A 25,475-nucleotide genomic window follows, 5' to 3' on the forward strand; every position below is an offset into this window, starting at 1 on the left:
ATCATTTTTCTGAAAAGCAAAAATTTTTGTCAATTTTTAGACAAGCGAGAATTTTTGACCATTTTTGGCATAAGGCCATTCTTGACAATTTAAAAAAATGCGCTATTTTGTCGCGATTTATCTTACAAAAGCGAAAATTTCGGCAATTTCCTGTCTTAATAAAAAAAATTGAGACTTCGTTCGGGAAGACGTTATTTCGAATGTTTTACAACAGAGGAGACATACCAGTTTGTATAGAATTTCGAAACCAAAGGATATATACAAATTAAAATTTAATAATATATATTGTTTTAAAATATCACACACCACTTTCCTTTCTTTCTGCTAAAAAAGAAACAAAAAAATAACGTTGATTGAATGCAAACACTCTTGTAAAACCATCTTTGAGCGCAGAGAGCTATGTAATAGGATCCGAGGTGTTTGTAGTATTTTTTTTTTTACATCCCAAACGACATGACAACCATTTGGCTCAATATTTCAAATGAATAAAATGCCACTTATCGACTGTAATCAAAAACAAAATTGTACTTACTATTAGCAACTGTTTTTCATTCAAGTAACTAATTCTATAAATTTTTTCACGACTACTAAATGGACTAAAGACATCCAGCCTAGAAAATTTCAACAAATATCCGAACATAACACAATGAGAAATTTTTTTTATAGTCATTACGAGATTTTAGTCCGTTCAGTAGGAAGAAATGATGAAAAATTCAAAAAACATACCAGTAGGGTTTACTATTTGAGGCGTCGTAGCTTCCGGAGCTTTCAACGATAAAGCTTCAGCTTCGCTAATACCGATTGTACTCGTATTGTTCAGGGAAGTGTTGACCCTTTGGACATGATACGAAAATATAATCAATAAAATACGATAATTTGAAAAAAAATATTTATCATGGATACTCACGGGCTAATATTACTGGCTTCGACTTCCTTCGAAACTAATCTCTTCCAGTAAGTATGTACTTCGCTGACGATCTTTTGAGCGAATTCGGGTCCTTTAGCTTCTCCATTAAAGGCGAACTGATTTTCTGGTTTACCATCGGGAATTTTATAAATTCTGAACCATTCCACGGTAGCTTTTAGTAAACCGGGGAAGTTCTTTTCGATATCAGTCAAATCTATAAAACACGTAACGTTTCTCAGCATTCGATACTAGTTTTTAAAATATTACAGATTCTTCAGAACCTCCTACGTACTGTTTACTTGTTCGGCGACCGGATCGTTCACATCTATAGTAATAATTTTCCAATCAGTTTCGCCTGTCGAGAATACGAAAAATGAATCAGTTTTAATGAGCTCAGTTTAAGCAATAAATTCACGATAAACAATACAGCTATTATGTAATTTCAAAGTAAACTTCGCTACGGTGATAAGACGACTAAAATTTCATTAGGATAAGAAGCGAAGCGACATTCAAGGTTAAACTGTATGTTAATCGATCTAATAAATTTGGAATATGAATTACCTTCGTCGATTAAAGCAACAGCTCCTAGAACTTTAACTTGCAAAACTTCTCCACGTTTAGCAACCTGTAAAAAATACCATTAAATGTACTGAATGTTACGGTACAATTTGGATTAAAATTTTATACGAAAACATTACGCACTCTGAAACCGATTTCAAGAGCATCGATTGGATCGTTATCTCCTTTACATTTAGTATTTTCATCGATTACATTAGGATCTTCCCAAGTTTGAGGAAGAGCACCGTAATTCCAAATATACCCATGATGAGGGAAGCAATTCGGTACGAATCTAGGGACTCCTTTTTTGATATCTTGCTTGATTGGATTCAAAGGTTCGGCTAGATTTATCTGCAAAACACTTTTCATATTTATTAAAATCTTTCATCGATGAAGATGAATAAGATGAATGTTGAAACAGAATCAATACTTACTTCCATTTTCGCATTCGTCCATCGAGGGATTTCGACTACCATGTTATATATTTTCTTTTCGACATTGGCGAACAGTGGAATGTCATGAAGTGGAGATATGAGACCCCTTTCATCTTCTGCAAGCATGAAAATAAAATGTGTGAGTATTTCGAGCCATCAAAAACACTTCAAACACGACGATTAATAAATTGGGAAACGCATAATTAAAATATGGAAATTTAGCATAGTTTTCGAATTAAGCGCACTCGAGTTTGCTCGTCTGCATTCATAATATGCAATATGAACGAATACATTTGAAAGGATACTGAAAACTATAACCATATAAATACAGATTTAAAGAGCAATACTGAAGTCAGAAAAAGTCAACTTACTCAAAAACACTCGGTATTCCGACGAGTACAACGATCCACGTTCAATAGTCTGATAAACCATTTTGCTGAATTGCCTGAAAAATACTTGAGTTACTTTGAAATTCGAAACTTTACCAAAGAACATCTGAATTTTAATTAAAATAACACAAATACGCTAATTAGCTAGGATTGATCGTCGTACGTGTTCGGACTTCGGTGTTTTAAAAAAATAAAAAAGATAAAGAATTTTGTCAACGGTGATCGCGGAAAAGCGAGAATACGACCCACAGGACTACCTAAAAGTAAACGGGTATATGAATCATAATAGAACGATGAATGCGCGAACGTGTATTGAACTACGAACGGTCAGTTGAATGTAATGTTACCAACCTACGTTAGTTCAGAGCTGGAATTTATTTTTATTTTTTATTTAAAAAAAAAAAAAAGAGAACAGAATAATTATTTTAATTCTGATTCTGACCTTCTGTTATTCAAGTTGCTTATCACGTGTTTTTGAAGGGAATTAATAACAATAACACGCTATTCAATCATTTTTAAATCCGGATGAATGCGAAAAAGACGTAATATTTCATATTTCGGCCAACGGGAATTGAAAACGCGTAATTCAATCGCTCAAGTGATTAAAATACGCGTTTTCTTCCAACGATTAGATAAAATAAAATAGGTACCTATATTATTAAATTAAACTGGTAAAGTAAAACGATTTACTACAATTTTAATTTACTTTACTTGCTTTTTTCGCGAAATAAACCTCAAAAGTCGAAAATATCATTACTTTCCCAGTTAAATAATGTGCTATTTGATGCGAGGAATTCTATGAGCTGATTAATTTTGCATTTAATTAAAAGAATAGGTACATGATTATCCTCAGTTTTTCACTTCCTTAAAATAAAGCAAAAAACTGACTCCAAACTCAAAATTCGATACATAAGGATGGAAGATTAAAATCAAAACCGAAAATTTATAACTTCGTTGGTTTACAAATCCATTTCTGGGATAATTTTAACTCAGAACCACAAACTTGTCATGATTTTATTTTTTTTTTTTGGTATTTTTTTACGGGCAGACAAAATTGATAAATCCTATTTGTATTTTGCATAAACTTCTACGACCACCACCCCTTCCCGTTTTGTTTACTTCGTAAACCGTCTTACCTTCTTAAGACTTAAAATTCGAAGCTTTTAGTTTTTTTTCCTTTCGTGCAACTCTTTTTTTGACTTCTAAAAAAATTTCTCCTTGAGAAGAATAAAAAAGTTTATAAAAATCCTATTCATGACCTCCACTGTTTTTCAAAAATAATTTTTGCATTTTTTGCCAAGATTTCTCAGTTTTCCATCGCTTTTTTTTACGAAATACGATTGTAGATATGAAAGAGTAGGTAGGTACTTCTATTTTAATTTTTATCGTTCATGTTTGGGGCTCACTCAGCCAATAAAAGTCTACTGGGAACTACCTGCATGGTAACCTTTTATGGGCAGTCCACCTCTGCCCTCTCCCAATCACCCCTCAAATTCTCACAAGTACCTTGTGAACGTTAAAATTGTTGCAAAATGCGATTTTCTTTTAATTTCGAATAAAATATTAAAATTAAAAAAATTAATAAATTGCTGGCCCAGTGCAGCTGAAAATTTGGCGCTCTACTATAGGGAAATACGTTGCTGATAGTAAATACCTAAGAAAATGTTTTCCAAAAATTGAAAGTGACAAATTTTGGGCCAAAAAACATATATTAATAATAGTCGTTTTCCCCTAAATTGAGGTCATCGAGTAAGAATTTAGAGTCCATTTCATTCTAAGAATTCACCCCTTCCTAATTTGTGTTTTTTTGGTCATTGTCATTTTAAATTTTTGGAAAACATTTCCTTAGGTATTTACTATTAGTGACGTATTTCCCTATAGTAGAGCGCCAAATTTTCAGCGGCACTGGGGCAGCAATTTATTAATTTTAAGAAAAATAAACAATCTTTGTTTGAAACTTCAGTAAATTCAAAAATAAAAATAACATTTTTTTCAATGAACTTTACAAGGGAACCTCTTGAGGTGGCCGCCTCCGATTTGAACGGGACCGCGATTTTTGGAAAGAGCATGTTCTGAAACCCCCAAATCCAAATTTTCAGCTGCCCAAGTTCATTTTTCGATTTTTGGCGAATTTTTGAAAATCCAAAATTGACTAGTTTGGTGATTTATGCTTTTTTTTAAAAAGTACGTACTTGATCAATAAAAATGTTCAAAATAAGTTCTAAAACTGATATTAAGCCCCCAAATCCAAATTTCGACATTTCCAGCCATTCTGGAGCCTCCAGCGCGACTTTTCAATTTCTCCAGAATTGTGAATTTGCTCCAGAAGGCGTGAATATGAAGTTGGGCAGCTAAAAATCGAGTTGTGTATTATACTCGACTTGTTTAACGAATTTATCCACATTTGAGCCGATTCTGGAGCGGACACCTCAAGAAGTCAAGAGTGGATTTTTGACCAGCTTTTTTTCAAAATAAAAATATTTAAAAATCAAAAATTTTCCATTTGCGAGAAATTTTTTGAAATTTGCGCGAATCGCAGTATTTTGTCATGAACAAACCCCACGAGGGCCAATTTCGCCATTTCCAGCCATTCTGGAGGCTCCAGCGCGATTTTTCAATTTCTCCAGAATTTTAAATTTGCTCCAGAAGGTGTGAATATGAAGTTGGGCAGCTAAAAATCGAGTTGTATGTTATACTTGACCTGTTTAACGAATTTATCCACATTTGAGCTGATTCTGGAGCGGACACCTCAAGAGTGGGTTTTTGACCCGCTTTTTTCATAATAATTATATCCAAAGTTTAAAGGGAGGCCCAAGAAAGGCTGAAAGTGGCGAAATTCGCTCTCGTGTGGTTAATTAATGATGAAATACAGCGATTCGCGCAAATTTCAAAAATTTTCTCGCAAACGAGAAATTTTTGATGTGAATATTTTTTATTTTGAAAAAAAGCTTGTCAAAAAGTTTTGCATTGCAAAGATTTTAAGGATACCTACCAATGAGTTAATCGAAAAAACTATAATTACAAAACTTGTACAGCATGACATGACAAGTACTTGCGAAATACGGAACTTTTAAATTTTTTGTTATCATCATTTTTTCAATTAACTGAGACCTCTGCCTACGATAGAGAAAAAAAGACTTTCAAAAAAATCAAAATTACCCAAATTTGTGCAAAATACCGGGGAAAAAGTGAAAGTGACTAGTTTCCCCCTAATTCTACATCGCTGATTCGAATTTGAAGTTTATTTCACTGCAAATATAAACAAACCACCCCTAATAAGAAATTCACCCTAAAATACATCCCTCCAACGCTAAATAGTATTTTTTTGAAAAAAGAGTTTGGAAACCGTTTGATGATGTATTGATGAATTTGTGTAAAAAATTTCAGCTTTTTCTAATCACTAGAACTTGAGAAATCGATTTTTATCAATAGTTTTGACAGATTTTTGCGTCGTGAAGAAATGCCCAGTACTGCTTGTATACCGTCAGTGGATATTTCTCGCATAGGCGAAAAAGTTACAAAAAATGTGTTTTTTGGTTGTATTTTGGGCTCAAATTGTCGGATTGGGCTGAAATTTTATACATCGATGCACCTAAGCATTCTTGATGTGCATGTGTACATTTTTTTCAAAAAAAACTGTTTTACTTTGCAGGGGTTGAATTTTGGGGCGATTTTCATAATAGTGGAACAGGAGTGATTTTTGGGGAACAATAGAATCCAAATTCGAATTCAGCGACTTCAAATTAGGGGGAAACTCGTCTTTTTTCAACTGTTTCGCAGAATTTTGCCCCAAATTGAGGAATTATGAATTTTAAAAAAATTCTTTTTTACTTTATTATAAGCAAAGGGCTCCTTTAATCGAAAATATGATAATAACATAACTTGTTCAGCATGTCGAATACTACAGGAATATAGTGGTTTCGATTTTTAATCTCCCACTTTCATCTACCTGCTTCCTATCAACATGGGTAGGTATGTGAAAGTGGGAGATTACAATTCAAAACCACTGTATTCCAGTAGTACTCGACATGCTGAACAAGTTATGTTATTATCATATTTTCGATTAAAGGAGCCCTTTGCTTATAATAGAGCAAAAAATAATTTTTAAAAAATTCAAAATTCGCCAATCTAGGGCAAAATTTCACGCAACAGTACAAAAGAGACGAGTTTCCCCCTAATTTGAAGTCGCTGAATTCAAATTTGGATTCTATAGTGTTCCCCAAAAATCAATCCTGCTCCGCTATTATGAAAATCACCCCAAAATTCAACCCCTGCACAGTGAAACAGGTTTTTTTGAAAAAAATGTACACATGCACATCAAGAATGCTTAGGTGCATCTATATATAAAATTTCAGCCCGATCCGACAATTTGAGCCCAAAATACAACCAAAAAACACATTTTTTGTAACTTTTTCGCCTATGCAAGAAATATCCACTGACGGTATACAAGCAGTACTGGGCATTTCTTCACGATGCAAAAATCTGTCAAAACTGTTGAAAAAAATCGATTTCTCAAGTTCTAGAGATCGGAAAAAGCTGAAATTTTTTTCACAAATTCATCAATACACCATTAAACAGTTTCCAAACCCTTTTTTCAAACAAAAATTATTTAGGGTTGGAGGGATGCATTTTATGGTGAATTTCTTATTAGTGGTACCTAGTTGGTTTGTATTTGGAGTGAAATAAACACCAAATTCGAATTCACCTATGTGGAATTAGGGGGAAACTCGTCACTTTTACTTTTTTTCCCCATTAGGTACTTTGCGCAAATTTGGGTAATTTTGATTTAAAAAAAGGTATCCTTAAAATCTTTGCAATGCAAAACTTTTTGACCAGCTTTTTTTCAAAATGAAAATATTCAAACATCAAAAACTTCTCGTTTGCGAGAAAATTTTTGAAATTTGCGCAAATCACTGTATTTTGTCATTAATTAACCACACGAGAGCGAATTTTGCCATTTCCAGCCTTTCTTGGGGCTCCCTTTAATTTTTGGATATTATTATTATGAAAAAAGCTGGTCAAAATCTCACTCTTGAGGTGTCTGCTCCAGAATCAGCTCAAATGTGGATAAATTCGTTAAACAGGTCGAGTATAACATACAACTCGATTTTTAGCTGCCCAACTTCATATTCACGCCTTCTGGAGCAAATTCAAAATTCTGAAGAAATTGAAAAATCGCGCTGGAGCCTCCAGAATAGCTGGAAATGGCGAAATTCGCCCTCGTGAGCTTAGTTCGTGACAAAATACTGCGATTCGCGCAAATTTCTAAAATTTTCTCGCAAACGAGAAATTTTTGATTTTTGAATATTTTTATTTTGAAAAAAAGCTGGTCAAGAAACCACTGTTGAGGTGTCCCTCCCAAAATCGACTCAAATGTGGATAAACTCGTTAAACAGATCGAGTATAACACACAACTTGATTTTTAGCTGCCCAACTTCATATTCATGCCTTCTGGAGCTAATTCAAAATTCTGGAGAAATTGAAAAATAGCGTGCTGGAGGCTCCAGAATGGCTGGAAATGACGAAATTTGGATTTGGGAGGTTAATATCAGTTTTAGGATTTATTTTGAACATTTTCACTGATCGAGTACATACTTTTTTAAAAAAAGCGTAAATCACCAAACTAGTCAATTTTGGATTTTCAAAAATTTGCCAAAAATCGAAAAAAAAACTTGGGCAGCTGAAAATTTGGATTTGGGGGCTTTAGAACATGCTCTTTCGAAAAATCGCGGTCCCGTTCAAATCGGAGGCGGACACCTCAACAGGTTCCCTTGTAAGTTCTATTTTTCTATAGGTACTTATGTACTTCCAAAACTGAAAGAACTTGGTGAATTAAACAGCAGAGAAACAAATACGGATTCGCTTATTCATTTAGCGCCAAACAGCACATGGTTACGAGAACGTTTTCTTTATTAAGCCGATATCCTGTTGTAAATTTAGCGGTCAACTGCCTTGAAGGACATTAACTTAATCAGCTGGGCAAGGGAATTCGTCACACATGCGTATTTTTTTACTCGCCCACTATAAGACCCGGGTAGAATGTTGAATAACGCAGGGAGATTGACACTTTTATACCTACAAGATTTACAACCTATAATGTTAACATTTTCTTCTTTCTTGTTTTTTTTTTTTTTTTTTTTTTTTACAGAGAATTATTGACGGGTAAAAACTACGATCTTTTGTGTTCATGTACTGACAATACTATACCATACAAACATACGTTTTAGTACCCACGTTTGGGATCGTATTCTTGAGCTCAAATATTTACGAGTACATATATACACATACCTAGTTGGATGATTATCACTGAAAAAAAAAATGTGAAGAATAAACAGAAATGAGATCATCCTGCATATTTGTTATGTGATGTCAGCAGAGTTGTTATCCTGGGCTCAGTCTGATCATGGTGTATTTTAAAATGAACAATGAAAACTTTCACTCAATTTTACTGTGCTTCAAAAGTGCTGAACATTGTCAAAGTTCAAAGTGCCCAGAATTCTGTTTCAAAAAATATACACTCTGGTTGGAATGGTTCTTAAAACGTACCTAATTGATTTGGCAAAACACAGTGACCCAAATCGCGCGACCATATTCAGCTCGTAATATGTACCTATCGCTATTCTCTCCAAGAAGACTTTTGCAGATTTTAAAAATTTTAGTAGCATTGGAAAGAGGACAAAATTTTCTAAAATTGAGACGTCCCATGGAAAACAGGCCCGGTTTAATTTTTTTTACTGATTTTTACAAGTGTTTTCAAATAGAATTGAAATTTTTTTCTACCTACCTAGGTATATGAAAACATTTTTCAATTATTTTTTTATTTTCATGGAAGAACACTTTAATATCACTGAATACGGAGGCATTACCTATTCATTTTAAATACATATATTCAGAAAATGTAAAAATCGGGAAAACAAAAATAAAAGACTACCCCCTTTCCATGGAACCCCTTAATTTTGGGCCATATAACTTGAAAAAATGTGATTGTCGAGGTGGTTCAAACGTTATTAAGTGTCTAAATTCGAAGTATTATTTTGCTACAAATAATAATTAATGTAATACAATTTCTCACTGTTGTTGGAATAATTCTCAAAAATGGGCTCAATTTTCGATATTTTTATTCTCGATCACGGAGGTGTTAGATTCATATTTGAAATAAAATTGGCTTTAAAATCCAGTTCAAACAGCCTCGAATTAGGATCTGAAAAAAATATATACTTTCAGTTACCTACCTACATATCTTAATTGCAGTATTTTTCTCTAAATTGATGAATTTTGATGTTTTCAAAAGTATTTTTTAGTTTTCATTCAAATCGGAGATCATCGCGTAGGAAGGTTCCCTTGTTAAGTACATCTTTTGCGGTCCCACTAAACTGAACCACTCATACAGTTACGTTTACTTATACTTATATAGCATTGTAATTTTGTAATTTGTAAATGCCCACATTCAGAATGCCACCTTCACACAAATCTAAGTACTTAAATTTGGTAATAATTTTGAAAGAATGTGATAAGTTTGAATTTGAAATATAAATTATTAAATTTTGGCGTGTTGAATTTATCACATAATTTAAATCAATCAATCACAATGCCTTCCTAGTACCTACAGTCTACATATTGTACATAAATATTGGCATCTATTGCAACGTGCGTATTTTACAAGAATTAATAATTAATAATTGAATAATAGTCCAGGAAAAATAACATTCCATTGGGAAAAGTGAGGTAGAAAGCTGAATTTTGGTATACAGGTCCATTTTTTGGTGCTGAACACGAATCCGATGAGTCCCCGGTCGTCCCTGGTGAGCTTTCTCCCCTATTGTGGATCTAAGCCCCCCAAAACCAGTTTTTTGCAATTTTCTCCCCCGCATTGCATTTTAGCGAAAAATGAAGTTAGACACAAGAATCTACGTCAAATTTCCGATCTAGTGACATATCAACTTTTCTTCCACCCTCAAGGGGGTTGGAACCACAACCATTCAAAAAAGGGGGGTTCCCTGAAAAATACAAAACGTCTATAGGCGCCTAAGAGGGGTGAAATGGTCCCCGACAGCGTTCGAGTTGATATTAGCATGAAAAGTGGGTACCATAGAGAAACCTCCGCGCAAAAAATTTTAGATCCACACCCCTCCCCTTTTTGCGGAACCCTCCTTTTTTGAAATTTCAGTATCACTTTTCTCAGCCCCATTTCAACCGATTTTGAAAATTTTTCTGGAGGTTATGTATATGCTTGATAGGTAACCCCACAAAAATTTTCAACCCCCTCCCCTCATATTTACCCCCCAAAATGGCGTTTTTTTCATTTTTTTAGGCCTATTAACAATCAAGATTGCGAGGTAAAATTTTGTAAACACGTTTTTTGGATGTATTTTTGGCCCCCAAACATCATATACTATATTAGAAATTTTTGCTTTGGTGCGCCGTGGTAAAAACTTGAAATAATGTATCGTAGGGGGGTGGGGGGTGAAATGGCAATTTTGAAAAAAACAACTATCAATGAGTAGGGTATCGTTTTCATATGATTCGATACCGCTGAGCACGAATATGACCTCAGATTTTTTGCTACACTCACCTACCCCTCTCCAGAGCCCCTCAGCCCCCTCAATTTTCACGATTTTCGAAATATAGTTATTTTGATGATGTTGGTGTCGTTTTCATATGATTCGACACCGCTGAACACGAATATGACCTCCGATTTTTTGCTACACTCACCTACCCCTCTCCAGAGCCCCCTCAGCCCCCTCAATTTTCACGATTTTCGAAATATAGTTATTTTGATGACGTTGGTGTCGTTTTCATATGATTCGACACCGCTGAGCACGAATATGACCTCAGATTTTCTGCTACAATCACCTACCCCTCTCCAGAGTCCCTCAGCCCCCTCATTTTTCACGATTTTCGAAAGAAAATGACGATTACAACTATTCCAGCGACGAAAGTTATACCACAGATGATGACATTAGTGATGATGACGATTAAGTGAATCACAAATTAACATTCTTTACTTTTTTTTATAAGTATTTCGTTACCATATTTTTTTCTTGTGATTTTTTATGTAGGTACTCATTGAATTATAAAATACATACTCATACATACTCAAGTTACAGTTATCATGAATAATTATTATGCCACATATGCTCCGCATACCTATACAGTCCAGTACACATACAGATTGTTACGTTTTCTGCGTGGAAAAAAATTGAAGGGTCCACCCCCCTCGAGGGGGAGCCATGTGCTGTAGCTCATTCTACGAGAAATTTTATGTACAATAACAATGAACATATGTAATTTTTCCATAGCAATGAAACCAACATCACCAAAATAACTTTATTTCGAAAATCGTGAAAATTGAGGGGGCTGAGGGGCTCTGGAGAGGGGTAGGTGAGTGTAGCAAAAAATCTGAGGTCATATTCGTGCTCAGCGGTATCGAATCATATGAAAACGATACCCTACTCATTGATAGTTGTTTTTTTCAAAATTGCCATTTCACCCCCCACCCCCCTACGATACATTATTTCAAGTTTTTACCACGGCGCACCAAAGCAAAAATTTCTAATATAGTATATGATGTTTGGGGGCCAAAAATACATCCAAAAAACGTGTTTACAAAATTTTACCTCGCAATCTTGATTGTTAATAGGCCTAAAAAAATGAAAAAAACGCCATTTTGGGGGGTAAATATGAGGGGAGGGGGTTGAAAATTTTTGTGGGGTTACCTATCAAGCATATACATAACCTCCAGAAAAATTTTCAAAATCGGTTGAAATGGGGCTGAGAAAAGTGATACTGAAATTTCAAAAAAGGAGGGTTCCGCAAAAAGGGGAGGGGTGTGGATCTAAAATTTTTTGCGCGGAGGTTTCTCTATGGTACCCACTTTTCATGCTAATATCAACTCGAACGCTGTCGGGGACCATTTCACCCCTCTTAGGCGCCTATAGACGTTTTGTATTTTTCAGGGAACTCCCCTTTTTTGAATGGTTGTGGTTCCAACCCCCTTGAGGGTAGAAGAAAAGTTGATATGTCACTAGATCGGAAATTTGACGTAGATTCTTGTGTCTAACCTCATTTTTCGCTAAAATGCAATGCGGGGGAGAAAATTGCAAAAAACTGGTTTTGGGGGGCTTAGATCCACAATAGGGGAGAAAGCTCACCAGGGACGACCGGGGACTCATCGGATTCGTGTTCAGCACCAAAAAATGGACCTGTATACCAAAATTCAGCTTTCTACCTCACTTTTCCCAATGACCCTTTTTTTTCATCTAATTTTCCTGGACTATAAGTACTAGAGCTGAAAACGGTACTCGCTGACAGCGGGTAACTATCGTATCCGTATCGTAAATTCTCGCTACTCGGTAGTAGCGGGTAGCGAATTGAAAAAATGTCGCACCGGTTCAGGATATAACTAGTAGCGCATTGAATGCGTAGCTGGTGTACCGGCATGACATCATCATTGTCATCAATCATGTCAAACGTCAATCACACATACGAACGACAGGTGTCGAAGCGTAACTCCTCCCACTTACGCATTATCAAATTTTGAGGTGCGTGCGCAGACCAAGTGCGAAAACATTCGGGTTGTACTCGCTATACGCTACTATCCTATATCCGAATCAACCCGATACAACCACTAGCGGGTTTAGCCGGTATTTTAACCAGATACCGGTAAGCGGGTAGCGTAACCGTTTTCACCTCTAATAAGTACGTTTCAATATTTCATCATGGGTCAATCAATGCCTACATAAAGTACATATCGGCAACTTCTATAACATAACAAATGTACAACGTGTTGGAATGAGTAAAATAAGCCGTTTCACATGGTATCCCTGAATGTTGAACGAGTAACGCGATAACGTGAAGTTTAGAAAGAACGATACTGCCGTATCTATTTTCTATACTCGTTCTCCGTTTACCAGGAATACCTGGGTCGTTTTCTTGCTTCTCTGTCGCGTTGTTTGTCAACCGGGTGCGATGACGTCACTTGTTTGATATCATTTGACTACAGAAAGAAGACGGATGTGATTTAGATGACGTCATGTAGAACCTTACCATTTATCATTGTTTTCTTCAAAATTCAAAAGTTTTTTATTCGCGAAAAAACCCTCGCTTGGATCGCTAGTATCGCAGTCCTGAAAAGGTGATTAGATGGTAATATCTTTGGTGATTCGCGAAAAAACAGCAAATTTTTCGATTGTTCGCGAGTTCTGATGAACTTTTAGTTAGTCTTAAATTAAAGACAATGAAATTCCCTATCGATTGATACTAATTTTTCACCATTTAGAGGAAAATTAACGATTTAATGAATACTTTTACCGCATTTTTCATACTATATGTCAACATTAAACGAAAAATTGTCGAAATTTTCAGTAAACCTATGCTTATGTTAATATACCAAAATATTCGGAGTTTCATCCTCTTTAAAATGGATTTTTACCGAAAGCTCTATGTGCAACGGTTCAAAAGTTGTGGAAGTTTGAAGTTGCGAAAACAAGGCAAAAAGCAGCTGCGAATCGTAAGTACTGAACTAATTCAAACAAAAATTACTCGAAATTTTCAGTGGACACCTAGGTATTTTAATATAATGTCACCAAAATGTTCAAATTGTGTTATCACTGTTATCAATTCAAACAATGTGTTGATACTGTTGATGAATAATCTATTTCCGCAACTTTGATCTTCAATTACTTTTGAACGGTTGAAGGTAGAGCTTTCAGTAAAAAAGCATTTTAAAGAGGAAGAAATACCGAACATTTTGATATATTAAAATACCTAGGTGTCCACTGAAAATTTCGAGTAATTTTAGTTCAAAGTTCAATACTTACGATTCGCAGCTGCTTTTTGCCTTGTTTTCGCAACTTCAAACTTCCACAACTTTTGAACCGTTGCACATAGAGCTTTAGGTAAAAATCCATTTTAAAGAGGATGTAATTCCGAACATTTTGATTATTTAAAACGCGCACATGCTCACTGAAAATTACAAGTATTTCGAGTTTGAAGTTGATGTACGTAGTATGCAAAAATCAGCAAACTAAAAGTATTCATAAAATCGTTATTTTTTCACGAAATGATGAAAATTTAACATCAATCGATACGGAATTTTATTGTCTATAATTTGATACTGCACCAAAGTTCACCAAAATCCGCGAATAATCGAAAAAGTTGAATTTTTTACAGGAAAAATTGCATTCACCTTTTCATCATATCACCTTTTCAGATAGTTGACGGAACAGCCGCTAGGTGTCAGCCACTTCGTTTTTTTTCGCGAATTTTTATTTTTTTTTTGAAAATTTAGATATATATATTTTTTTTACACGGATTTTGACAGATTTTTCATTTTTGAGAATCTGGATTTTGGACGTTTTTTAAAATCTCATTTTTTCACACTTTTGACGTTTTGAGATTATATTCACCAATTTTTCAAAACCTCTAGCCTTCTTAGATCGTAGTTCTTTTCTTTTTCAAAGTGAAATCCAAAATACATTTTCAAAAGCTGCTACCCGAGCAGATTCTTGTGAATTCTAATTTAAATCTGCCAAAATCCAGATTCTCGAAAATCTGCCAAAATCCGTGTAAAAAGAACACATCAATAATATTGATTTCCTCCTTCAAAGTTTCTAATTTCAAATTATAAAAGTACTGTTAATGTTGTTCATAATGTTCATAATATTGTTCATGTTCATTATTATTTTAAAAAAAAAAAAGAATGTATTTTAAAGTAACAAACTTACATGCATTCGTAGAATCTTATCGTCACGAGCACAAAAATGAAAAGCAGAAACTCAAAACGATAACTTCTCATATTGAAATCAATTTTAAAGTAGGTATGAAAATACAAGTTTATGTAGGAGTAAAAAAATAACTAATGACGCTAATTTAATTTGTGGCTCATGAACTACTTTTATAATGAAGCCAACTTTAAATGATAAGCTTTTACATCAAGATAAGTAGGCAAAAACGATAAGTAAAACCATAAGAAAAAGTATACTCATTCTGTCAGTTTCATTTGCTGCAACTTTCTATCATTTTTCACAATACCGCAGTAATGGTTACAATTGAAGTGTGGCAACTGGCAAATAAAGCTTACTTATTACATACTCAACACGAATTTCAATTAAAAAAATCATTTTCATTACTGATATCATGAAACGGCTCGGTCCGTAAACATTCGCTCGCCATAAAAACGCTCACTTTCGGTGCTTGTATTGTATTATACTAGGTATTTCTTTATAGGCCAACTTGAGATTTCGAGATATCTGATTTACATTATCACTTTGTTTCTACATATGGGCTACCTATGTTCTCTATGTTCCAATGAAATATTCAAAAATAATTTTTTTAAATTTTTTTCTGCTATTTTGATTTTTGATTTTTTTTTTTAGAAATTGTGTTCTTCACTCAATCAATGAATAATAAAATTTGAAGCAATATTTAAATTTAGAAAATTCATCATCAACGCGACATTTAATTTCAAAACATTCGTACATACAGATGATTATAACGAATAGGTACCTATACATTTCATTTTTTTACAAGTTGCTGGTGACTCACAATAAACACACAAAAGAGTCAAAATATCTGTACAAATCTTAAATTTTTAAAACAAAACAAACAACAAATTTTTTACAATCTAACAAGTAACACGATTTCATCAAAAGCTACGACAAAACACTACTTTGTGATATGATACTTTCTGCGGTATCATCTCTTGTCGTACTTTGAGGCATCATCGTGGTTGTCGTATACGAAGTACCTTCTTCTTCCTCACCGGAGTCGTCGAGCTTCGAGCTGGGTCTGCAACATTCGTCGTAATCCTTCTCCAAACCAGCTAAATTCTCCCTAGCATCGATAAACTCTTGCTCATCCATACCCTCGCCGATAAACCAATGCGTAAAGGCACGTTTGGCGAACATCAAATCGAACTTATAATTAATCCTCGACCATACCTCAGCAATAGCTGTCGAATTGCTGATCGCGCAAAGCGAAAAGTTGACTTTGGATAATCCGCTACCGGGTACACAAGTAGGAGGTTGGAAATTTATACCTATTTTAAAACCGGTGGGACACCAGTCGACGAACCTAACTTTACTATTTTTTATTTCGCGGATCGTCGAAGTGATTTCTTTCATTTGAATAAGACCTCGGTAGAGTAAACAGCACGCCATGTACATGCCACGAGATGGATCACATCGTAACATCTGGTTGGATCTTTCGAATACATCGTGAGTTATCCCTGTCAGCGTTATTTTTTCGTGCTGTAGGGATAAATCGGAACGGAATGGCGAATACGTGACTAATGGAAAATGTATTCTGGGATATGGAACGAGATTAGTTTGGAATTCGGATAAATCTAAATTCACAGAGCCGTCGAATCGCATCGAAGCTGTTAACGCTGAGATGACCTGGCCGAAAATTCTGTTCAAGTTGACGTAGGTTGGTTTTTCCATGTAGAGCTGACGTGTGCAGATGTCGTAGAGTGCTTCGTTGTCAACCAAGAAGGCGCAATCGCTATGCTCCATTGTGCCATGAGAAACTAATACAGCGTTATAAGGTTCGACCACTGAAGTCGAGAGCTTTAAAGATACAATTAAATTCAAATTAGATCGACTAAATAAGCCCCTGATAAAGTTAGTAGGTATATCAACATACCCTTGGACAAGGATACACAACAAATTCCAGTTTATGCTTCTTCGCGTATTCGGCAGCTAATTTTTGCATAATCAGCGACGTTAAACCGGATCCAGTACCACCACCCATTGAATGGAATATAAAAAATCCAGCCAAATTCGTACACGTTTCGGCTTGCCTTCGAATGATATCCATTATAGAATACTCCATTTCCTTACCAACGGTATAAAATCCTCGACTATAATTATTAGCTGCATCTTCTTTACCACAAATTAAAGATGAAGGTTTGAATAAAGAATTATATTGATTATTGCGAATTTCACCTTATAAAAGAAGAATAAGTCTTGAAATTAGGTACCTATAATCTAAAGAAAATATTTTTTTCTTTATGTTGGAATGTTTATTTCAAAACTTACTAATGACTGAAGGTTCCAAGTCGATTAAAATCGCTCGAGGGATATGTTTACCGGATGAACTTTCGTGATAAAAAGCGTCAAAAAAGTCTATCGAACTGCATTTTGCAGTATCAGCAGATAGATAACCATCTGGACCGATTCCATGCTCGATTCCGTACAGTTCCCAGCAAGCGCTACCAAGTTGGACTCCAGCTTGACCTATGTGTACTGACAATACTTCACGCTGAAATAGATTCCAGTTTAGTAAACAATACTCGTCTACATTTTGGAATTGAGATTATTGACCGAAATAACTGTACGACTTACCATTTTGAGTTCCAGAAAAAATTAAAACTACTTATAATTTTGACTTTCCCAAAAGATAAAAATTTTGAATTTTTAACGATTCTGACTTGAAAGTTGAGCCGTCTCTGTTACTTGTTTTCTATCAATTACAAAAATAAATATGATTTTTAGAGAATTACAGAAGCCAGATATTTTTATATGGCGATGGAAATTTATTGATAAATAGGTAATTGAGAAAGTAGTGTTTTTTCAATTTTTTTTTTAAATTGAAAATAAGTTGTTTTCAAGAAATGAAGAGTTGGAAATCCGATAGGAAAATGTATTTCAAAAATATTTACGTAGGTATTAAAAAATCATAAAAATTGGCTATTTCGTCATTAAAATTTCAAAATTAGACAGTAGAGTAAGCCAAAAATTTGTCGATTCATACACACCTATGAAAAAAAATTACAAAATTTTCCTAATGAAAAGGCGAGTTTTTGAATGTAAAATTTTGCTAATTTATAAGTAAACAAGTATACTTAATAAATATTCGTAGCCTATTAGGACATGAAAAATTTTCGTTTTCCTTTTTCAATTTTTGAATGCCTTTGGCAAAAGAGAAATGAATTGGCCCGAGCGAAGCGAGTGCAAAAGCGTTTGAAAATTCGTATTTTGATATACTTTGGTGAAACAATAATGTTTTTTCATGCAAGGAGTTTGAGTGTTTTTTGGCTTCAAAGTTTTGGAAATTCAATCATTTTTTTTTTTTTTTAGAAATTTCAATTTTAAAAAACAATTCAAAAAGACTCGATTTGAATGAAGTGAGCGCAATAACTTCTGAAATGTCATGTTTCAAGAAGTAAAAAAAAGAGTTTATTTTTCGATTGAAACATTTTCTGAATGATTTCGAATACTCGTACATAATACAATAGATTCTCAGAAAGTGCTGAAGTTTTTGAAAATTATTCATAATTCAAGTACCTGCAACACCTTTTATTTCACACCATCAATAAATTTTTTCAATAGTTTGCAATTTTTCAATTGATTTCTGTGTGGCCTGATTGATTATACGTACTTGAATTCGCAGACCTCATACCTACCTAATTCAAGTAACTACCTAGTAAAAGATTACCTTCCTACAAAAAGCCAATTTCTTTACATTTGACGTTTGTAAAAGTTAGGTACCTACTTAGAACAGATATTTTCTAGGTGCAAAATTCACAAACAGAAAAACTGTAGGTATACCTATTTAGCCCGTACGAAGCAAGGATAAAGTTTCATCTCTGAAAGCTGTTGTAACAATTTTCAACAATTTTTAAACACTATGTAAGTAAGCTTACGAGAGCAGATAATCGTACTGACCAATGCAACAATTTTTCATATAGGTATAGAAAGTTATATCTTAGTCTCTCAAAAATTCTAAATTTATTAAATGGTTTTCTTCAGAACTATTTAAGGATTCGATAATAGAAGACACGTTGACAGCCAATGAATCGTTGTTTGATATCATCGATTTCTCGTTGGCATCGTCGTTACGTTCAGCCATGGATGATAAATTATCGTTAATAGGTGCAGTGGCAGATGGCCCGCTGGAACTTTCATTCGTCCCCTGTAACGGCGAAATATTAATTTTACGATCTACTCTGATGCGAATACCTACTCGCAGATATTTTGATCGATCATGTACCTACCAATATGCGTTTTGCTGCATTGCAAATAGCTCGCAATGGCCACAATGGCCGATTTACGCACATAAAACATTTCCAATCGTGGTTTTCCATAACTTCTTGTGCGAATTTTCTCTTAAAGTTACGTCTTACACATATCTGAAAAAAAGACCAAAAATTGATTAATTTTTTTCTGTCTTATTGAGGTCATTTGGCTATAATTCTTTGCCAGGTTTCATCAAAATTTGAAAAATGTTGAAAAATGACCCATCCTAGTAAATACTTGATTTTTTCCTGGTACATTTTTCTAAATCAGAAAATACAATAATTATATCTGATGAAAATGAGTAGGATTGAATTGAAGATGGTAGGTAACTCCAGAAGATGGTCTAGAGCTAGTTCCTAATTTGGCACACGTCAGTTCGAAAGAAAATAAAATGCACATATCTAAGCATATTATAAAACATGAAAAAATTGATAAATTCAGTTGATGGTATGATTTGGGAATCTTCCTGATACGGTGATATTAGATATACGTAAGTAGGTAGCTATAGGTACTAGGTACAGTGTTGTGTGTTGCGAGAAGAAGATTTTGACCCGAATTTGACGACTTCAGGTGGGAAAAATCAAGTTCTATTTTTGCATTTCCAACTCTTTTAATTCTTTTGTGATTGCATTTCTGGAAGAAGTTACCAAAAACGTGCCATTGAAAATTGAATAATCATTCATAAACGGAACTCGGAAGTAAGTAAGTACACATAGCAGTTTGTATACTAAGACGAGTTCAAAAAATTATCAAAAAATATTTTCCATGAATGATGGAAATGATTGAATATAAATTGGTATTGCATTACTACATATATTGCAATTTTATCCATTTTAATGGGCCCAGTAGAAGCAGAAAAACAACCTGAAAATTTTGGCACTGGGTTTCGGGCCACAAGGATCAATTTCCACTGTTTAATTTTATTTGCCGCGCAATTTTTAGTTCTTACTATACGTATAGGCGCAATTGGCAGCTTCTATTGCATACCTGAACGCGTTTGGCAGCGAGTCTACTCAGAGCTACTTTGCCTAATACGCGCAATATTTCCGACGAATTTGCCTAGTGCACGCATTGGACAATTTCGTGCGAGATGCACGTATTGGACAATGACACTAATTCAGCGCCGCATATGTTGATGCTTAATTGCTTTATACACCTAAGAAAAAGAAATTCCAGAAAAATTACCTTGCAAAATACTTCCGGACAATTGTTACAACAATAAAGACTTCCACCCTGGCCGCACCAACGGCAATACTTCTGTCTTCCGTCTTCTTCGTCAGCCGAGAATTCACCATCACCGTAGAATTTTTCACATTTCTACGAAATATTTTGGAAAATTAGCACGTAATGACGCATTATTAAATTAGGTACTCAAACATGAAGGGAAGTACATAATATTAAACTATGAACCTACCCGACACCATAAGACATCCAGTATTGGATGTATTCGTACGACTCTACTTTTATTTCTTAGTTTCTCCATTAAATCTTTTCCACATGTGGTGCAGCGTATTTTTTCCTCAAAAAGGGACTTGATATCTGTAAAAACAATGAGTTTTTTAAAAGGAAGATCTGAGTAAGTAAGTGTGTGTAACAGTGTATCTTGAGCAAACTTACTCGGAAACTTTTTTTTTCTGAATTTTTTTTCTTCATCGGTTGTTTGAATTTTCAAAATCAACACTTCCATTTCCATATCTCGCGATCAATTTCCAATAAATTCAAATACATGTATGTATCATCACTTCATCAGTACGTCTTCATAATTCACATTCAGATATGGCATGCATGTAACTGATAGGGTGCGAGGTAGCGATGGTAGAGTTGGTCGAATGAAAGAGGAAGGGGGAATACTTTTTATTCCATCTCATGATAGTATAGTTTTCCTGGAATACGAGCTACTTTTCGTATTAACAGATAACAAAACGTAAGCATGTCACATTATGTGGGATAATATCAATTTATTATGCAACATTTGTAGGTGCTAAATCCGTGAAATTTTTCTGTGCGTGCATTAGGCAAAACAGCTGTCAATTGCGCAATAAGTTCAATTCACTTTACTTTGTTGCCTAACATGCGCAATTGGCAGTTTTTTGCCTAATGCACGCATCGAGCAATTTCACGAATTTATTGCGAGATATACCTACTTATAGTCCAGCATAAATGACAATAGGAGTAGGTAATTGCACCCCCCCCCCCGGCCAATCCTCCTAGACAACTTGTTTCTTAAAGGGGACATCCTAAGGAACATTTTAAAGCAAACTTGCCCCAAAAAAAGTTGGCCTTACTTACAAAATGGCGGCCATTTTGATTGACAGGTCAGCCGAAATCGTAGATTTTGCGTTTCAACATAGGACTTGCACAAAATTTTTCAAACCTTATTACAAAGGTAGATCGAAAGATCATGCAAAAATTTATCACCCGTCAAAATTTCAAGTGCTAAAGTGCGTTTTTCGATTTTTGGTGAATTTTTGAAAATCCAATTTAGGCCAAAAATGAGGAAAAAATCAAAATTTTACCAAATTGACCAAGAAAGCTGAAATTTGGGATATACCCTAATTTCGACATGCCAAATCGATTGGAAACGGTTTCAACCCGTTTTGAGCAGTTCTGGAACCTCTAGCAGATTTTTGAAACTCGAAATTCCCACAAAATTCCATCAAATTGGAGTTCTAAAGCTGAAATTTATTCTGAAAACTAATTTCAATACGCTACGAAGTACTGCAGATGAATTTCAAGTCGTTTTGGAGCCTCCAGCGACTTTTTGAAAATTCCTGAAGCCTCCAGCAGATTTTTGAAACTTGAAATTCCCGCAACATTAATTTATCAAAATGGAGTTGGCAAGCAGAAATTTACTTCGCCGAGTATATGGTAGTTTCAAATGGTTTTGAAGCTTCCAGCTACTTTTAGAAAATTTCAATTTTCCAAAAAACGCCATGCAACCTTTCAAAGAGTTGCTGGAGGCTCCAAAACGACTTGAAATCCACCAGCAGTCGACTTCTTAGCGTATTGAAACTAGTTTGCAGAATGAATTTCGACTCTCCATCTCCGGTTAATGGAATTTTGGGGAAATTTCAAGTTTCAAAAATCTACTAGAGGCTCCAGTAATTTTCAAAAAATCACTGGAGGCTCCAAAACGACTTGAAACCCACATGCAGTTGACTTCATAACGTATTGTTTTTTGAAAGGTTGTATGGCGTTTTTTTGGAAAATTAAAATTTCCTAAAAGTAGCTGGAAGCTTCAAAACCATTTGAAACTACCATGTAGTCTGCGAAGTAAATTTCAGCTTGCCAACTCCATCTGCTGGAGGCTCCAGTAATTTTCAAAAAGCCGCTGGAGGCTCTAAAATGACTTGAACCCATCTGAAGTCGTCTTCAGAGGGTGTTAAAATTGGAGTGTAGAGTAAATTTCAGCTTTCCATCTCCACTTTTGATAAAATTTTGTAAAAATTTAAAGTTTCAAAAATCTGCTGGAGGCTTTAAGAATTTTCAAAAAGTCGCTGGAGGCTCCAAAACGACTTGAAAGTCACCTGCACTACTTCGTAGTGTATTGAAATTAGTTTTCAGAATAAATTTAAGCTTTACAACTCTAATTTGATGGAATTTTGTTGGAATTTCGAGTTTCAAAAATCTGCTGGAGGCTCCAGAACTGCTCAAAACGGGTTGAAACCGTTTCCAATCGATTTGGTATGTCGAAATTAGAGTATATCTCAAATTTCAGCTCTCTTGGTCAATTTGGTAAAATTTTGGTTTTTTCCTCATTTTTGGGCTAAATTGGATTTTCAAAAATTCACCAGTAATCGAAAAACGCACTTTAGCACTTGAAATTAATTAACTCAAATTTTTGAATTAAAACAATTTTCAAGTTCAAAATTCCTAATTTTTCCAACAAATTTATTTGAAAGAATATTTTGAATTGAACTACAGATTTACCTATTGTTTGAAAAGTCACAACAGAAATCAAATTCAATTTCGAGCTGCCTTTCTAATCTTGTCTGCAGGAAATCTAAAAAATGGATTCTTGTTAGTTAAAAAAAGTTGTTCATTCAGGTTTGTAAGCATCTAACGACGAACACATGTATTATCAACTCAATTCTGGAGGAGTAAAAAAAAAGAAACTTTTACAACGACAGGACTAGAGAGTACTGAGACGTGAGAGTAGAGATGTGATCAGTGGATAATTCAAAGTTTTCATAAAAAATTTACCTATTTGAAAAAAAATGAGTGAATTATTCGATTGAAAAGGACGATTTAGGTACTTTGGAAAAATCAGTAAATAACTCGATCACTTCAGAAATCAAATCAAACTCTGAGCTGTTTGCCTAATCTCGTCTACTCGAGGCTGAAAAAAGTGGATAATTAATTACCAACATGAAATCTACATAATATACTTAGATGAAATTTTGTCAATTGCTCGCTAAACTTAAAACCCAGAAAGCCTTCATTTCTGATCTCTGCAACCGCAAATGCAACAGCTTCGCGTTGGCGTGTGCATCTGTTTGAGTTACCCCCACCCAAGCATTTTTCTCTGCTCAACTGTACAGACGTGCTGTGATTGGTGGATTTTAGTAACGTTTATTGCGTAGCAGCAGGCAGCAGTAGAAGAAGAGAATACTGGAAATTGAAGTTGCATTGTTTTGTTTTGTTACTTTACTTTTGTGGATTCTCTAGACGCAGATTTTGTTTTGGTATTGGTTTTTGACTTTTGTTGCCCTTTGTTCTGTTTTACCAAGGAATTTGAATTTCGTTCTTCGATTATTTGAGTGAGTACACCTTTTTTTTGTGTTCATTTTGAGTAAATATTAATGTCTTCAGGCGAATAATTCGTCTCACTGATAACGCCATTGTTCCGGCCGGCGAAATCGTTTATTGTTGCACCGAAAAAACTTACGTAATGTTCAACTTGTCCAATATTTTTTCATGGGTTATTTGTTTTCCTAACGTAGTCCAGTGTAATATTCATAGTCTAAATTGCAAATATTATACAAATAATATGTACAATATTTCGTATTTGTATTGAATCAAATTCGAGTAGGTATCATCCTTAAATGAAGTGAAGTAAATTCGGAGGATTTTTTCAGCTGGTCGCGTATAATATTCCTAATACCACTCGAATGGTGTTTTAATTTTACCATGTAAATACATATGCTGTGTATGTGTGCAACATTCCGGCCAAATGTTTTCTCAAATATCACAACATCTGTTCTATCGTTTCGTCAAGTAATACACCTAGCTCGTTGCATCACTCATACGTATTTATTTTGTCACGTTACAGAAAATGGCTCGTGTGAAGCAAACGGCTCGTAAATCGACCACAAGAGCTCCTCATAGGCAACTGGCAGCCAAAGTAAAAGTACTGAAAGTAGCCCGTAAAAGTACCGCATCGAAAGTAGCGCGTAAAACGTTCCAGGCGCAACCAATCATAAAGATGAAAAGATCGCATCGTTTTCGACCGGGTACCGTAGCCCTTCAAGAAATCCGTCGATACCAAAAATCCACCGAATTACTGATCCGTAAATTACCTTTTCAACGGTTAGTACGTGAAATCGCCTCCGATTTTAAGACCGATTTACGTTTCCAATGCGCCGCAATCAGCGCTTTGCAGGAAGCTAGCGAAGCGTATTTGGTCTCATTATTTGAAGATACCAACTTGTGCGCCATTCACGCCAAACGTGTTACGATTATGCCCAGAGATATTCAGTTAGCTCGTCGTATTCGAGGTGAAAAAGCTTCTTCATAAGTATCATTGTTCTTCGTTTATTGTTAAGATTTTATGTTATATTGTTGTCTAGCTTGTATTCCTGAATGAGCTTTAATATTTAAGTATTTTTGTTCAAAATGTCTACTAATTAATTGATTAATTAAAAATGTAGGCTCCAAAACGATGGTTGACAGTTTTTCGCTTAGTTTAAGATTTACCTATGTTATAGTTATTGTTGTCTAGCTCGTCGTATTCGTGATTGAGCTTAAATATTCAAGTATTTTTGTTATAATTGTTAACCAGTTTGAATAATTAATAAAGTAAACAGCAAAACAGTGTTCGACTTTTATTTGGCGAATAATAGGTACTTCAAAAAATTCGGATTTGTGGTGAATCATCGGCGTAGAATTTCTCATTTTTCTAAGACTCTTGACAAATTCTGAAACTTATAATTTGACTTTTGAAGAACAG

At 34.7% G+C, this 25,475-nt stretch overlaps 4 protein-coding genes across 6 annotated transcripts in view; 1 reads left to right on the top strand and 3 right to left on the bottom strand.

The window, feature by feature from the left end:
• Positions 1 to 552, bottom strand: part of LOC135848746 (myogenesis-regulating glycosidase) — a 70,568-nt gene extending 70,016 nt beyond the window's left edge. Inside the window, exon 1 of the mRNA XM_065368728.1 lies at positions 533 to 552. The gene's annotated coding sequence lies outside the window, so the exon portion shown is untranslated. The remainder of the gene's footprint in view (positions 1 to 532) is intronic.
• LOC135848747 (inorganic pyrophosphatase-like) lies at positions 266 to 15,126 on the bottom strand. Of its 2 annotated transcripts, none has more exons than XM_065368731.1 (9): positions 15,014 to 15,126; positions 2,271 to 2,344; positions 1,900 to 2,015; positions 1,610 to 1,816; positions 1,469 to 1,532; positions 1,200 to 1,262; positions 908 to 1,121; positions 727 to 833; positions 266 to 504 (listed from the first exon to the last, which is right to left on the bottom strand). In XM_065368731.1, the coding sequence occupies exons 1-9, from the start codon at positions 15,082 to 15,084 to the stop codon at positions 470 to 472; spliced, it is 951 nt and encodes a 316-aa protein (XP_065224803.1). In that variant the 5' UTR covers positions 15,085 to 15,126; the 3' UTR covers positions 266 to 469. The 2 variants fall into 2 exon arrangements, with proteins under 2 accessions (XP_065224803.1, XP_065224804.1); XM_065368732.1 differs by lacking the exon at positions 15,014 to 15,126 and adding an exon at positions 2,452 to 2,570.
• A 619-nt stretch (positions 15,127 to 15,745) lies between these two features.
• LOC135848354 (tubulin alpha chain-like) lies at positions 15,746 to 21,081 on the bottom strand. The gene is made up of 8 exons (XM_065368254.1): positions 20,924 to 21,081; positions 20,721 to 20,845; positions 20,492 to 20,623; positions 19,285 to 19,419; positions 18,998 to 19,202; positions 17,327 to 17,584; positions 16,932 to 17,233; positions 15,746 to 16,855 (listed from the first exon to the last, which is right to left on the bottom strand). Exons 1-8 carry the CDS (start codon positions 20,997 to 20,999, stop codon positions 15,941 to 15,943), a joined length of 2,148 nt encoding a protein of 715 aa, XP_065224326.1. The 5' UTR covers positions 21,000 to 21,081; the 3' UTR covers positions 15,746 to 15,940.
• A 2,766-nt stretch (positions 21,082 to 23,847) lies between these two features.
• LOC135847092 (uncharacterized) lies at positions 23,848 to 25,340 on the top strand. 2 transcript variants are annotated; one of them, XM_065366499.1, is made up of 2 exons: positions 23,848 to 24,066; positions 24,579 to 25,340. In XM_065366499.1, exon 2 carries the CDS (start codon positions 24,582 to 24,584, stop codon positions 25,041 to 25,043), a length of 462 nt encoding a protein of 153 aa, XP_065222571.1. In that variant the 5' UTR covers positions 23,848 to 24,066; positions 24,579 to 24,581; the 3' UTR covers positions 25,044 to 25,340. The 2 variants fall into 2 exon arrangements, with proteins under 2 accessions (XP_065222571.1, XP_065222572.1); XM_065366500.1 differs by lacking the exon at positions 23,848 to 24,066 and adding an exon at positions 24,184 to 24,334.
• The last annotated feature ends 135 nt before the right edge of the window (positions 25,341 to 25,475 follow it).

Source organism: Planococcus citri, chromosome 5, assembly GCF_950023065.1.
Source record: "Planococcus citri chromosome 5, ihPlaCitr1.1, whole genome shotgun sequence".
In the NCBI taxonomy this organism is placed as follows: domain Eukaryota; kingdom Metazoa; phylum Arthropoda; class Insecta; order Hemiptera; family Pseudococcidae; genus Planococcus; species Planococcus citri.